The sequence below is a fragment of the Monodelphis domestica genome, chromosome 4 (genome assembly GCF_027887165.1).
Source record: "Monodelphis domestica isolate mMonDom1 chromosome 4, mMonDom1.pri, whole genome shotgun sequence".
Taxonomy (NCBI): domain Eukaryota; kingdom Metazoa; phylum Chordata; class Mammalia; order Didelphimorphia; family Didelphidae; genus Monodelphis; species Monodelphis domestica.
In genome coordinates this window covers 253,092,406-253,106,246 of record NC_077230.1, presented here as the reverse complement: position 1 = coordinate 253,106,246, position 13,841 = coordinate 253,092,406, and the positions used below count along the sequence as shown (strand labels likewise).

At 33.9% G+C, this 13,841-nt stretch overlaps 1 protein-coding gene across 2 annotated transcripts in view; it reads left to right on the top strand.

Annotated features, from left to right (window-relative positions):
* DYNC2H1 (dynein cytoplasmic 2 heavy chain 1) overlaps positions 1-13,841 on the top strand; it is a 453,597-nt gene that overhangs the window by 317,959 nt on the left and 121,797 nt on the right. For both annotated transcript variants that reach the window (XM_056794452.1, XM_016433898.2), the window contains exon 83: positions 11,053-11,169. In XM_056794452.1, the coding sequence (XP_056650430.1) occupies positions 11,053-11,169 (117 nt within the window). The remainder of the gene's footprint in view (positions 1-11,052; positions 11,170-13,841) is intronic.

The window sequence follows — 13,841 nt, the reverse complement described above, 5'->3', positions numbered from 1 at the left end:
TGGGTTATACATGTATCATTGTTCAAAACATATTTCTATGTTATTCACATTTGAAGTAGAATGATCCTTTAACATCAGAACCCTAATCAGATCCATATTATACTATGTGATTGAACATATATTTTTCTAATGCAGTTCTGGTTCCATAGTTCTTTCTCTGGATGTGGATAGCATTCTTTCTCACAAGTTCCTCTGGATTGTCCTGGGTCATTGCATTGAGTAGCTACCATTCTTAAGGAGCTTAGAATGCAAAAGGTGATGAAAGTGGAAGCTAACATGGAAGCTCTGTGAGTGAGAAGAGATTGATGGTTACATTGTAGAGGAGTCTCATGTACATGTAGAAGTTGGCTTAACTTGCCTTTGAAGTTATTTCCATCTCTGAGATTTTTGAAATCCATTCCTTTCAAATGATTCTATAATTCACATTTCACCATTTTATAGAACTAATAGCAATGTACCTCCTTATACTTAGCTAGTCTGTTTCTCCGAAAATGACCAGGCATCTTTATGTGTAATTAAAATTTCCTCTCTCAAAAGTTTCCTTAATTAACTTTATTAACCTTATTGCTATACTATGTAAAGTCTAACAATTTTATTTTTCCATATCCAATGGGAAATTATTTCAAGTGAATATCTTCCAATTTTCCTGATTATTAGTATTTTCTTTACCCCAGTTCCTTTGAGATAGGTGATGATCATGATAACTCACATTGTCAAAGCTGTTTAAGGTTTGTGAAGCACTTTAGTCCTCACTAAATTGTGTATGTATGATTTTGTCTCCATTTTAAAAATGAGGAAAATGGTGCTCATTAAAGATGAATAATTTGGCCAGTGTCACACAACTGGCAAGTGAAGGCATGATTCATATCCAGATCTTCTTGATTCTAAATTCAGAATCTCTATTTGCAATTCCATCCTCCCTCTATCACTTAACTAATCTGTTTTGTAGGAGTGCTTATTTTCTGCTTCAGAGCACAAGGAAATGGCAAAAATTCACCCATCTCTCCAACTCTGAACCTTTAGTGAAATTTCCTGGTTTGTTTGAAGATTTGACTAATAATATTACTATTATCGTAGACATTCTACTTAGCCATATCCACTTAAGAGTTTTCAGAATGCAAATTCTATTTAGCATCATTTCCTCAACCTCAGAATCTAATTAGCCTCTCATTTAAATGTCATAATGCATGTAATGGAGCATAATCTGTCTCCAAGCCACTTGCACATCTAATTTGACTTAAAAAAATTTGTAAGTAAGGTAGTCAGACCTTTGGGGGGGTATATATACATATATATGTGTACATTTGTATACCTACATATGTATATTTACATATAGTTACACACATAGAATCATTTAGGCAAACACACATTTGGCATTTAAACCATCTTGCCAGCCCATCAAAGTTGCTCTCTTCAGTAGAGGCTGAATGCTTGGCAGTGCAGCTCAAGAAAGGACCTCAGTGTCTGGTACCTTATCTTGCCACTTGATCCTCAGTCTTCCTAAGACAATTCAAGTGGAAGCAATTCAATTTGCTGGCATGTTGCTAGTAGTCTGTCCAGATGTGTCATATGGAGGTCAGAAGAAACAATGTAAGGATACTCTAAAGATTTCTCTGAAGAATTTTGGTATAGATTATGGGATATGGGAAACACTGCCACAGGACCATCCCACATGGCATAGCTGCATCAAAGAAGGCCCAGTGCTCTACATGTAAGACTGAATTTTAGTAGCTCAAAATAAATATGAGATGCACAAATTTAGAGACACCTCCATCCCAAGTGTTTATATAGGCTATTTGTTCATAGCCGGTGGTAAAGACTTCTGAGCTCATCTTGGACTGATCAGCCACAGACAAGCTATACATTGACCCTGACATAGTGATGATATCATTTTGAACCTTTTTGACTACAAAGGACAAAACTAACCACACACACACACACACACACACACACACACACACACACACACACACACACACACACATTCATGTGGAGAAAACATTCGGAACAAAAATGTGGAAAATGGGAAAGTCAGGGCAGTAAGTTAAACTAATTTGGCTCAAACATATCACTTAGGGCAGAGGTATCAAATTCACAGACAAGAATCTACATGTCTCAAAATTCTGGCCTGAAACAGATTAAATATAATTAGTAATGTTCAACAAATTAATAAAAATACAATGAAAACATAAAGCTAATTTTCACTTTACTTAGTCAATATGCAGCAAGAATCTATTTCTGTTTGAGTTTTACACCATTGAAAATAGTGGGAAAGCATATTGGAAAAATGTTTTGAGCTTGGCTTGATTAAGATGAGTACTTTATTTGTTTGAAATTGGAACTAAATGAGACACTTATAGGTCATTCGTCAGTTTACAAAAGGATTTACTTGGGCATAGCAAGAGCAGGATATACAACAATAATATATCTTCAAGATACCTTGAGTTGATTCAGCTGAGTTGAAGCTTCCTTTGATAATGACACATTTCCAGTTCTTCAAGTAGTATATTCAGCATATTCACTATATTCACTTATATTTCTTGAAGAACTTTAGTGAGGTGATCAAAAGAGAATAGAAAGAATCTCTGCTAGAAAATACTTGATCTCTGTGCTAAATTTAGAGATTTGAAAGTAAAGGAAAACACTATATTATAGACTGTCTGCACATTTATCTTCTAAGTCTTTTGGATAGCAAAAAAAAATCATGAAGACAAAAAAACAGATATACAAAAAACATGACTAGACTCAATTAACCAGGTAATTTTTATTTAAACCCTTAATTTCCATCTTAGAATCAATACTGTATATTGTAGGGAGAAGAACAGTAAGAGCTAGGCAATGGGAGTTAAATGACTTGTCCAGGGTCACAGAGCTGAAGTGTCTGAGGCCAGATTTGAATCTAAGACCTCCTGTCGGGCTCTCAATTCATTTAGCTGTCTAGCTTTCTCTACAGGACATTTGGGTAAAAAACTAGAGGACACATAAGACATTGATTAAAAATGGAAAAAATTTGTAAAGATTTTTTGTAGCTTTTCCCTTTTTTTTTTTTGGTATTTTTAAGTCAACAAAAATCCACCCTTCTGTCTCCATAATACCTACCCCCATTAAGAACTAATAAAAAAGAATTATGTCACATATTTATAGTAAAATAAATTTCTGCATTGACTGTCTCTTTCTCTCCCCTGAACCCCTGTATGCATGATTCAGCACTCTGAGTCCTTCATCTCTCTTATCATAAGGTGGGTAATGTTTCATCATGTCTCTCAAATCATGGTTTTCCATTTTGCTTGTCAGAGTTCCTAATTCTTTAAAAGCTATTGGTCTTCACTATCTTGTCATTGTATAAATTGTTCTCTTGTTTCTGTTCATTTCCACTTTCATCAGTTCATATAAATCTTCCCATGTCTTCAAAATCATCACTGTCTCATCATTTATTAGCAGCACAATAGTGTGACATCTTATTCTTGTTCTATAACTTGTTCTGCCATTCCCTAGTTGGTGGTTTCCTTCTCAGATTTCTACTTTTTCTCCTCAAATAGGGATATATATGTAAAAATTATTTAAAACATAGAAATTTTAAATATTTTTGAATATCCTTAGAGTTTATTTTGCTTAGGACTAATTTCTCTTTTAATCTACCATCTCTTTTTTTTTTCACTTTAAACATTATTTTATTTGGTCATTTCCAAACATTATTCATTGGAAACAAAGATCATTTTCTTTTCCTCCCCTCCCCCCAACCCCTTCCCACCACCTCTCCCATAGCCAACGCACGATTCCACTGGGTATCACATGTGTTCTTGGTTCGAACCCATTTCCCTGTTGTTGGTATTTGCATTAGAGTGTTCCTTTAGAGTCTCTCCTCAGTCATATCCCCTTCCCCCCTATAGTCAAGCAGTTGCTTTTCATCGGTGTTTTTACTCCCATAGTTTATCCTCTGCTTGCGGATAGTGTTTTTTAGATCCCTGCAGATTGTTCAGGGACATTGCCTTGCCACTAATGTAGAAGTCCATCACCTTTGATTGTACCATAGTGTATCAGTCTCTGTGTATAATGTTTTCCTGGTTCTGCTCCTTTTGCTCTGCATCACTTCTTGGAGGTCGTTCCAATCTCCATGGAATTCCTCTACTTTATTATTCCTTTTAGCACAATAATATTCCATCACCAACATATACCACAATTTGTTCAGCCATTCCCCAATTGATGGGCATCCCCTCATTTTCCAATTTTTGGCCACCACAAAGAGCACAGCTATGAATATTCTTGTACAAGTCTTTTTACTTATTGTCTCTTTGGGGTACAAACCCAGCAGTGCTATGGCTGGATCAAAGGGCAGACAGTCTTTTATCACCCTTTGGGCATAGTTCCAAATTGCCCTCCAGAATGGTTGGATCAATTCACAACTCCACCAGCAATGAATTAATGTCCCTACTTTGCCACATCCCCTCCAGCATTCATTACTTTCCTTTACTGTCATGTTAGCCAATCTGATAGGTGTGAGGTGATACCTCAGGGTTGTTTTGATTTGCATCTCTCTGATTATAAGAGATGTAGAACACTTCTTCATGTGCTTATTAATAGTTTTGATTTCTTTGGCTGAGAACTGCGTGTTCATGTCCCTTGCCCAGTTATCAATTGGAGAATGGCTTAATTTTTTGTACAATTGATTTAGCTCTTTATAAATTTGAGTAATTAAACCTTTGTCAGAGGTTTCTATGAAGATTTTTTCCCAATTTGTTGTTTCCCTTCTGATTTTAGTTACATTGGTTTTGTTTGTACAAAAACTTTTTAATTTGATGTATTCCAGATTATTTATTTTGCATTTTGTGACTCTTTCTAAGTCTTGCTTGGTTTTAAAGCCTCTCCCTTCCCAAAGGTCTGACATGTATACTGTTCTGTGTTTGCCAAATTTTCTTATAGTTTCCTTCTTTATATTCAAGTCATTCACCCATTTTGAATTTATCTTGGTGTAGGGTGTGAGGTATTGATCTAAACCTAATCTTTCCCACACTGTCCTCCAATTTTCCCAGCAGTTTTTATGAAATAGTGGATTTTTGTCCCCAAAGCTGGGATCTTTGGGTTTGTTATTCTACCATCTCTTAATACCCCTTTCTCAAACCCTTTAGCCCTTTCCCTTTCCCTGTACAGTGAAATAGATTTATATGTCCAACTCTGAGATTGTAAGCATTCTTTCTTCCTTTCTTTGGCTTAGATGAAAGTGAGATTTAGTGTCATCTGCTCCCCCACTCTTTATTTGTGTGAATGTACTCTCTGCTTATATCAGATAATTTTCACTAATCTTCCACTGCTCCAAGGGTATTCCTATTTTCCTCTCTTTCCATTCACCTAAATCATTGAGACATAACAGAATTTTAATATAAATATCATATCTTTGTTCAGTCCTTTATGATTGTTGGCTTATAATTCCCTTTTTTATGATTCCCTTAACTCCTATGTTGATCTTAACAATTTCTAAACAGCTCTGACCTTTTTTTCAGCTTTTTCATTTTATAATAATGGCATCATGATTATATTATTATAACATTCTCTAAGGGAGGGCTATGTAGCATGGGGGTTAGAACATGCTAGGAAGTGTCTGAGGCTAGGTTTGAACTCAGGACCTCCTATTTCTCTATTCACGGAGCTGCCCCACTTCTTTTATTTTTAGTTTTAGTTTTTAAAGCAAGAATTCTTAGAAGTCCTCCATTTCATTCAAGGTCTATTTTCCCCCCAGTAACACTATATTCAGTTTTGTGAGGCAGGCTATTTTTTGATGTAAGTCTATATCCTTTGACTTCTAGAATATTGTATTGAAAACTCTCTGTTTCAGAGTGATGGCTGTTAAATTGTGTTTGATTATGTCTATGGTTCATTGGTGCCTGAATTCTTTATGGCTGTTGACTCTGTTTTTACTTTGACTCTTGATAGATTGTAAGCTTATTCATGGCAGATTCTCCTTACCTTTTTAATATCTCTAATACTTAGCACAATGCCTGGCACGTGGTAGGAGCTTAATATATGTGTATTCATTGATTAACTGATCTGGACATTGCATAATTTGGCTATGATATTCCTGGAAATTTTCATTCTGGGAATTTCTTTTAAAAAGTGACTGGTGATTTCTTTTATTTCCTCTCTACCCTCTGATTCTAAGAGATCTAGGAAGTTTTCTTTAAAAATTTCTTGAAATTTGATGGTTAACATTTTTTTTTTGGTCATAGTGTTCAGGTATTCCAATGAGTCATTTGAGTCATTTTTTTTCAACCTGTTTTCCAGCTCAATTGATTTTCTGTGAGATATCTTACTTTCCCCCTTATTTTTTGCTCTGTTTTCATATTTCTTGTTGCCTCATATAGTTATTGGCTTTCTTATGACCCATTCTAATTTTCTGGGAATTTGTTGCTGGGGCAAGGTTTGTGCCATGCTGTTAATTCCTCACCTTCCATAGCTCTCATTTCTTTACTTCATCTCTCAGAACTCAAGAGCAGAGGGATGTGAAAAATACATACATATTATATATATATATATATTTTTTTTTTTCTTGGTAGAAAGGATGATAGGGAATCAGATTGAATACACTGCTATTGTTACAGAGTATCTTGGTTCCTTTTAGGGCCAGTGAACATACCTTATTTGAGACCAAATGGTATAAAAGGTATTAAATTTTATTTATAAACAAAGGGTAAATTTTGAGGATTGAAACACATGAATACCCTAGCCCTACAAATCTAGTTCTCCAACCCCAAATCTATGCCCACCTCAAGGTGGACTCTTCTGGTTTTGATTCTACACTAATTCTCCTTGACTCCAGTTATTTCCCACCAAACCTCTTTATTCTACCTAATTAAATCCTCAAGAGATTGGATTAGTTAGATATCTTCAAGTTGTTTCCAAAAGACACTGAGAATGAACTCAAGATGTTTACTCAGAGTTCACTCAGTTCACTCAGAGCAGAGGGTGGTTCTGAGATTGCCCCTTAGTGCCCCACAAACAGGATCTCCAGGTAAAACTTCTCTTGAGAAATGTTGGTAAATAACAGGATCAGATAGATCTTCTGTCTCCAATCAAACAGGAACCTCCAAAACTAAGGATTGAGGTAAGGGAAAACCTCAGAAGAGCAGTCTCCCTCTCCCAGCTCAGGACAGGAAGAAGTGACAGTTGCTTTTCTTTAACTGCTTCCTGTAGCTCTCCTGCATTTCAAGATTCATTCCAGAATTTTTGGAAATGAGCTCATGCCAGTCCTTTTTGTAGACAGCTTCCTTACTCTTTTTACGTTGTCCTTTTATAATTCTCTCCTTATAGACAGAAGCCCTAGGTCGATAAAAAAAAAAATTGAAAGATGTAGCAACAGAGATAACTTTATTTTACAGTCACTGATTTTCATTATTGGGTAAGACAAGGAATAGATGTATACTCACTCAAACCATATACCATTGTGATAGAGATTTTCCAGCACAGTTCAAATAGAAAAGAGATTCCCAGTAAATGATAGAATCTTTCAAGTGCTCTTCTCTATGAATGTCATTATTCTGATTGCATAAAATGCTAGAATATTGTAGAGCCCCTGAATTCAATGGGGAAAAAATTGGATTGTGAATATTTACTCTCCAGACTATGATATGCAATTAGACAGATAACTCCTAGAGCCAGACCATTTGTGTGATTGTGTGTGTGTGTGTGTGTGTGTGTGTGTGTGTGTGTGTGTCTATCTTTTGGACAAGCGCTATGCATAGACAAGAAAATTGCTTACAGCATTTAATGGCCTGTCAGTTGCTCCCTGAAATAAAGGCTCATCTTTTCAACATCGATATTTTCTCTTTGATTCTGTATGACTATGATTTTTGCTCTATCAGTCTCTGAAGATTTGAAGTTTAGATCACCCAGAAGGCACATGATTGGCATGAACAGGCTGTAACCCATTTACAATAAGTAGTTGTGCAGGAGAAGTGGCATAAAAGGATGCCGTTGGAGAAATTGTGTACATGGGAAAAAAATAGACTTTTCAATTAGTGAAAATAGGATTAATCAGTGGGTAACTTCACAATATCAAAAGATCTGGACTCTGTTGGATTGATATGAGAACATAGTCAAAGATTACAGTCAGGTGTGCAGGCAGAGATGGGTTGGGATCTTTAGTGTGGACAGCAGTATCCAAGTGTCATAGGTAACAGATATATATATTGAAACATTGTCTGCCTGATAAAATTCAGTATCCTTTGCTTCCACTATCCATTTTCCCTACTATATGGCAACATAGTTTTTCTGTCTTAATTCACAGGATTTTCTGAGGACATTATTTATAAATCTTAAAACACTATAAATAGGAAAGTTTCTTTAATGCAAATCTTTTTTTCTATAAACAACATATTGCAATTGACAAAACTGGAAAATTTGCATTTTTAACACTACAAAGTTGTAGTTTTCCTACCTAATTTTTAAATATATGTACTTTAGTAGTAATATAACATGATATGAATCAAATTAATTTGAAATATTAATGTTATATATTTAAGTGATGGGTAGTGGAAGACCTAGCATATGTTGTTTAGATAGTTATAGTAGGGGACCTCAGATGATTTCTTATAAAAACAATAAATTATTTTCAATAGTAAATATTTTACTTAAAGTTAGAGTTTTACTTTCATTATAAAAGAAGCACTTGTTCCTTGATAAATGTTTCACTCAAACTCTTATTTGTTTTCTTTCATGTTTGACAAATTTAAAGCAAGAATAAGTGATAGCAAATGTTGCAAAAGTTAAAATAACACTTCATCAGACTACCAACTATGATGCTTTGTGGTCTAGCAAGTCTGACAAATTATTTGCTGTTATAAGGTTCAGCTAAAGCAAATGAAAATAATTTATCAGAGATACACAAGAAAATGAAACACTGCATCATCAAAATTTTTAAGATTAGAAAATCAATCAAAAACTTCAGAAGTAACTTGACTATAACTGTATGATTATGGATATTTAACAATTAAATAGAACGTTCATTCCAAAAGATTAATGGGGTTCATTTTTATTACAAATTTTGCTGCTGAGAATCCAGCATAATAGGAAGTGATGTACAATGTGTTAAAAAAATGAGTAATGACATCTTTAATGAAGTAAAAACAAAACTAATAAGCTTGTTGCATTCAACAATGTTGGTGTTCGATGTATTGAAAGTATGTCATTCTCTTTGCATCTACATTATTCCAACTATATCTCAATTATAGTAAGAGGGACAAAAATATGAATGTTATTTAGAGAATAATTACTGTATATTACATAGTTTACATAGTTAAATACTATGACTATTTTGTGCAAGCTCACATAATTACAATTATATAAATATAATTATACACAGATAAATTATGGGTGATTCTTATATAAATTGTTAAAATGGAAAATGAGTTATAAAACAACTAATCCAATTTCATTTTTTAAAGAGGAGATGCTAATGAATTGTCATGATTGAATTCCTGAAAACCTTAAGATCTAATCATGAGTCCATAGGTTGGGGATGGGGGAGGGTAGGATAGATTTAACACTGAAAAAGACCTTAGAGGCCATCTAATCCAAACCACTCATTTTGCAACTGAGGAAACTGAGACCCAGAGAGTTAGTGAAGATACTTGCTCATAATAATACTGTTTGGAAGTTGCAGTATTACAACTTAGCCCCAGGTCCTAGAGTTCTAAACCCCTCGTATTTCCCATCTTACACATCTGATGGATAATTTTGAAAACTGATTAATCTAAAATCCCTATAAGCTTTGATAGTATCATCTAAGAAAGATGATTTTAAGTAATTGACTAAGTAATTTTTATCATTGGATCTTTTGCAGAAGAATTGACAGTAAACATTATATTGTCAATACATCAATATGCCTTAGGTATTAGAACTTCAAATATTTGTTTCAAGTAATGCATGCAAATTTTAGTATTTAGATACGGCTTTTCTAATACATCTGTTTTTTCATCCTCATCTTTTCCTATATTTTTGTTTGCTGCAATGGTTTAAGGTTTCAATCTTTAATTTGAGTATTAACACATTGATATTAATATTGACATTAATACCATTCTGTAGTAGAAGGTCTACAGATGCTGGGACCAAAAATGTTCATTAAACAAAGCCAACTTTCTGAGAAAAAGACTCTAAAGGCAAGTCCTTCAGCAAAAGATATGTGGTGGATTTTTGGGTCCATGTCTAAAGACTTTCCACCTTTTAAAGAACTGCCAGAATTTGGTTAAGAACCTAGAGTCATTTCTTTACCATGTTAAAGCATTGGAATGAGACTTTAGTGAAGGATGTGATATACTGCCCTTCAATATTTTAAAAATAATTAAATTCAAAGGATGAAATATACTTCTAGAGTAGGAATTATCCTACTCTGATGCTTCACTGTGGTAGAGAGGTAACTTAAAATTCTTGGATTTTGCAGTAGTAATGCATAAGTTTTGATAGGTCTTTCCTTCTAATCTGGGAAAATGTTGCTGATGGATTCAGTAATGGACTGCATATATTTTTGTTTGTTTGTTTTTGGATTACATATATTGGGATCCAATGTAAAGGTTTTCACTGGAATTTTGGCCACCTAATGATGATCATTTTTGGTCATTGTAACTCCTAAAGATCATCTAATCTACTAAGTCAGCCATAAAGGTGACCTGTGTTTGTAGAGTGCCCATGCCAGTTAAGTAGTGGATCTTTGATATATTGAAGGAAAAAAATTAATAAATCAGATTATTAATCCCTTGAATAATATCTGCATTTATTTTTTGATAAGAAAAGGTACAACTAAATTTTAAGATAATTCTCTAGGATCACAGCATGAATAATTGTAGTGATCTTGGTTAGAACTAAGTTTTTAATACTGCCAAAGTAGAGAGTAAAAATGGATAATAGGATTAAAAACTGAATGTGGTGTTTTTAATTTTTTTATTAAACAAGTTATTGCATGCTTTGTACTCATTGTTTCTTCTATGTTGATGGACATATTATATGCATATATATCCGGGTATATATACATATATTTACTGTTGGTTATTCTTTTTTTTTATTTAGGTTATTTCACAATTGAGAATCTTGGGTAGATCAGTAACATCTGGCTCCAAGTTTGATAGAGAAATCTGGTCGAATGAACTTTCTCCTGTACTTAATCTGTGGAAGAAACTTAATCAGGTATGTTTTGTGGTTTCACATTAAAAATTATGTCCATTTTTCCATCTTTATGTCTGTCTTTCATTGTCTTTTCCTCTTTATCATTCACATATTTGTGTTCTCACTCTCACGTGACCACCATCTTAGTGCAGTACTATCTTCATTAGTTTCACTTGTTCTAGTCTATGTCCTCATCAATATATCCCCCACATAGCGCTACAGGATCCTTCTGATCATATCATTTTCCCTACCAAAGAAATCTGGTGTTCTTATTAATTCTTCTAGAATCAAATGTAAACTCTTCTCTTTAGTGTTTAAAACCCTTCACAATCTGGCTCAAGTCTGGCTTTCGAGGCTCACTACATATTAATCTTTTTACATACCCTATATTCTACCCATGTTGACCTACTTGTATGGCCTCAAAAATGAAGCTGCAACTTTTGCTTTCATGACTTGTATAGACTTTTCTGAAAGTCTGGAGTGCACTCCCTTCTTACTTCCACTTCTTGGAATACCTAATTTCCTTCAGAATTTAGTTTGGATGTCACCTATCATATGAGGGTTTTCATTTTTCTCACAGGTGCTAATTCCTTCCCCTGCAAAATTACTGTCATTTTTTGTTATATATTTTGTATTTACTTATTGTTTCCCCCAATAGAAAATAAGTCCCTTAAAAGTAGGAATTATTTTACCTCTTTTTTACTTACCTGAGTATCTCTGAAGATTTTATTTTGAATTCTTAGTTTTGAATTTTTGCATCTCAAATCCTCCTAGGTATAATAGTTTAATTGTATATACTCTCAGTGAATAAGGAGAAATTTAGTTGTCTCTCTTGGAATGAAGAATAATTATTTCTTCTTCCAACCTATTTCATCTCCTTTTTCCTCTCCTTTGTTGGATTCTCATACATGTTAAGCCTTCTATACTATTTCACTTGGTTATCTCATCAGCTCCCATAGATTGAATTATTGTCCCTATGCTGTTGATTCTCAAATCTACCTATCTTGCTTACAAACTCTTTGATAATCTCCAGTCTCTGATCACCAACTGCTTTTCGGACATCTCAAATTCAATGTCCAATAGACATCTTAAACTCAATATATCCAAAACAAAACTCGTGTTTTTTTCTAAACTTCCCCTGCCTATGATCCCCACTTTCCCTATTATTGGGGAGGGCTGTAACTTCTTCCAGGTCCCTCATGCTCTCAACCTAGGAGTCATTCTATCACTTACACCCACACCCCATCCACGTTTTTGTAAAATCCTGTAGATAACTTTTGCAACAGTTCTCTAATATTCTCATTTTTTCTCCTGTGACATTGCCACTTCCCCAGTGCAGGCTCTCATAATGTTCTGTCTGGACAACTGTGATAGACTGAAGGTATATCTCTCTCCCCCAACTCCAATGAATCCTGCATTCAGCCACTAAAGTGATTTCTGTGTCTCCCAGTCACTTCCTATTGCCCCCAAGAACAAATATAAAATGCTTTGTTTGGCATTCAAAGTCCTTTATAACCTAGCATTCTCCCACATTTCCAGGCTTCTTATATCTGATTGCCTGACATATACTCTTTGACCCAATGACACTGGCCTCCTGACTGCTCCACAGACCCTCCATTTCTTGGCTCCAGGTATTTTTTCTAATCCTGCCTGGAATGCTCTTTTCTCCACTTTGACTATTGTCCTCACTGACTTCCTGTAAATTCCAATTTAAATCCCAACTTCTATAGGAAGTCTTCCTTAACATCTCTTAATTCCATTGCTTTCTCTCTTTTCATTACTTGTATTTATCCTATATAGAAAGCTTGCTTTGTATATATTTGTGTACATGTTGTTTTCATTCAATTGTAAGCTACTTGAGGTCATAGAATAATGAATAAAAAGATTAAAAAAATTACTTTGCTAAGTGTATTCCCATTGCTTAGCACTATACTGTCACCTTGGAAGTTCTTTGTAAATGTTCATTGATTGATGTTTCATGAAGTGGTGGGGTGGATACCTCAGCATTTTGTAGGCTATTTCTGATGCATCACATTGTATTTATTTTTATTTAAGGAGTTAAAAATAATATATCTCTGGATAGAGGATTGGCTTTGAATTAGGAAGAGCTAACTTCAAGTTATGCCTCTGATACTAACTGTGAATATAGGCATATAACAATCTCTCAGTGCTCCCAGAGAACCTTTTAAGAATATAAAAGTTCCAAAGGATTTGTAGATCTACAATAGGCGACTGAATTTCCATACACACACATAAATATCTATATATTTATATACATGTATTTAAGTTAAATACATGTATAATATACATTAAATACATGTATAATATACACACATGCATTCATATTTCACAGATATGGGAATCTCAATTAAATTTCTAATATAATTAAGTAGTAATTTATAACAATTCAGTAACTGACTAAATATAATTTTATATTTATTATATATATATTATTATATATATAAATATATATATTATAATATAATTAGACTGACTAAAAATAATTTTCTTCTGTTAGTCCATAGTCTTTTTAAATATATTCTTCATTTAGAAAGTTCACTAGTCTAATAAACAGAAAATTTTGCTGAATAGGTTTTTAAAAAAATAAAGCCCTTTGGGTCTTGAGTGGCAAAAGATCTTTTCATATGACCCTGTGGTATCTTATTACCACCTAATTTTTTACTTATATGAAT